The sequence below is a fragment of the Montipora foliosa genome, chromosome 3 (assembly GCF_036669935.1).
Source record: "Montipora foliosa isolate CH-2021 chromosome 3, ASM3666993v2, whole genome shotgun sequence".
Classification (NCBI taxonomy): Eukaryota; Metazoa; Cnidaria; class Anthozoa; order Scleractinia; family Acroporidae; genus Montipora; species Montipora foliosa.
In genome coordinates this window covers 23,909,048-23,911,547 of record NC_090871.1, presented here as the reverse complement: position 1 = coordinate 23,911,547, position 2,500 = coordinate 23,909,048, and the positions used below count along the sequence as shown (strand labels likewise).

Sequence of the window (2,500 nt, the reverse complement as noted above, 5' to 3'; positions counted from 1 at the left end):
GTTTTGTAGCTTTGAGCGTGCTTTCACAAAAAATGCTTTCAATCTTTCATATGCAAAATTCAAAGGAGTGCAGGTGAGAAATGCTTTTAAATTAAGCGAAGAAAAACGCAGTGAAATAGTAATCACTTAAACACTATTGATTATTGTTTTTCATTCAATTTGCTTCGGCTTTCATCGAGCGGTTTTACAAAGACTAGGGCAAATAAAGCATCATTTTAAAGATTGAATCAACGAACGAGGCAAGACACAGATTTGAAGGAAGTGTTGGTTTAATTATCCTCATTTTAATTTGTTTCAATCTGTCAAATTCTTACCTGAGATTTAAAAATTATCGCATTACCCGCACCTTCCTATTACCCGCAGCAACCGCGGTTTACTGGAAAATTAACGCATTACCCGCGGGTAATCGGCCGGAAATTACGGTAAGTGCATTTATTCAATTAATTTACAGTGTATTAATTTTATCAATAGAGGCAGCAGTTCCTCCATGGGTGGGTTACAATGAAGAGGATGCAATGAAAAATCAAATCTTGGCATTGTCAACTGATGAAAGAAATTTCCTACGAGATCCTCCGGCTGGAGTTCCATTCCATTATGAAAGTGACTCAATGTTTCCTGTTGCCCTTGCGACCCTCCAAGAGGACGAGAACCTTAGTAAAATGAGATTCCAACTTGTCCCCAAGAAGTAAGTCATGTTTTCCTTGTACCTGTATAAACGTTTCTTTTTATGTGATTGCATTTTAGTAGGTCTTGTGAACCATAACAATAATTATTGTTTCCTTGGTCAAGATGCTTGCAGTTGTTTACTCTGTGCTGTCTCTCTGCACTGTCTCTCTCTACATCCGTGTTGTAGAAAAGACTAAGTTCATTTGTTGCCCTTTTGAAGACCTTTCATTGACCTTCTTTATGGTGATGAGCCCAACAAATCTGATCCCAGACTGCCAGTAGCCGTTGACTGATGGATGTCAGCCAACTCAGCTTAGTGCTTGAATTGCTTTAAAAAATACCTTTTTTTTCATTGGTGTTCTTGATCGTAAACATGCCCTTAACCTTGTAGAATTTGCACTCATTCTGGTAATTTCTTAACTTTCTTTGAGTTTAATAACGTCATTTTGTTTTGTCTCTCAGTTGTTTTAATAGATTGTGCAAGGTAACATAATCATATGTATAACGTCACAAGTTACTATTATTTTGCAATGCAACAGTCAAGTAATCAACAGTATTTTTGTCTCAAGGTGTTAAGTCGAGTTTACTGTGTGTGGAGAGTCTGCATGTTGTGACAGTGACAATGACAGGAAATGCTATTTTGAGCAACTTGTTAAGAGCAGCCAGGTGCCACTAGCTGACCAGAGGATTTTTTTTAACCCTTTGACTCCTGAACTCCCCTTCCCCCCCCCCCCCCCTCCCCCATCTGCGTCCCCCCTTAACCCCATTGACAAGTATAATCGTCTGGCATTAGACAGAGTAAAATCTTTAAGTCTCACTCCCAGGGATTAATGGATGAAGTTGCTCACATCCAACTAATACTTCATTGCTGAAGAAAGTATTGATTTGACAGATTATAATTTATCATAATTATTATTAATTAATTCCTATCAAACATGATAATGTAATGGATTTGATGATAAAAATTACGGGCAGAAACGTACTTATTAAAGACAACGTTTCGGTGTCCTCATGACACCATCATCAGGTCAAATATAATATTTTACAGATAACTTGAATATTAATGTTCAAGATTAAGTTCAAAGTCCCTAGAGGCTAGGTGAAAAGTTTTGCCTTTATCGAGTCACTTTGGATATTCAGACACGGTTTGTGCTTGTGAATAAGGAACATTTCATACACAAGACAATCAAGTTTGCATGAGCATTTCTTAAGAATGCGAAACATGTCAGATGTTATTGTTCTTGATTGATGTTGACTTTGGCTGTGATTGAATATCGAACCAGATCTTTTATGCTCATCGATCCGTTGGTAGAGATGTCGATGCATGTAACCAACATATATAGCTGGCATCACACCAGCCTCATTCAAATTTGTAAACTACTGATTGTTCGTTGATCAACGCGGGCTTGATTTCTTTATGTTTGAGATCTTCTCCAACTTTTCGAGAAATAAAGACTGGGCATAAGTCGATGTTTAACAGCTTACCAAGATTTTTCAACTGCTTGCGCACAGAGTCAGCTGATTTTTGTTCCTTGAACGGTAGACCATTTTGTACTGATTGCGGGTCAGGTGTAGATTTGCGTGGAGGTGCTGGTGTTTGTTTGGATGTGATGAAATTGGAGATCATAGAGTGAACAAGATGTTCAGGATTTGCCAACTGTAGGAATAAGGTCTTGAGGCGGCTACACTCTTCATGAAATAATGACCAGTTAGATGATAGCTTGAAAGCTCAGTCTAGCATGGTAATAATTAAGGATTTCTTATAACGATTAACAACGTGACTATTATAATGTAACAATAGACCCGTATTGGTCGGTTTCACGTATAAACACAA

The 2,500-nt window shown here is 37.8% G+C and overlaps 1 protein-coding gene across 1 annotated transcript in view; it reads left to right on the top strand.

Annotated features, from left to right (window-relative positions):
* LOC137997116 (synapse-associated protein 1-like) overlaps window positions 1-2,500 on the top strand; it is a 29,569-nt gene that overhangs the window by 7,943 nt on the left and 19,126 nt on the right. The window contains exon 4 of the mRNA XM_068842902.1: window positions 472-685. Coding sequence (XP_068699003.1) covers window positions 472-685 — 214 coding nt within the window. The remainder of the gene's footprint in view (window positions 1-471; window positions 686-2,500) is intronic.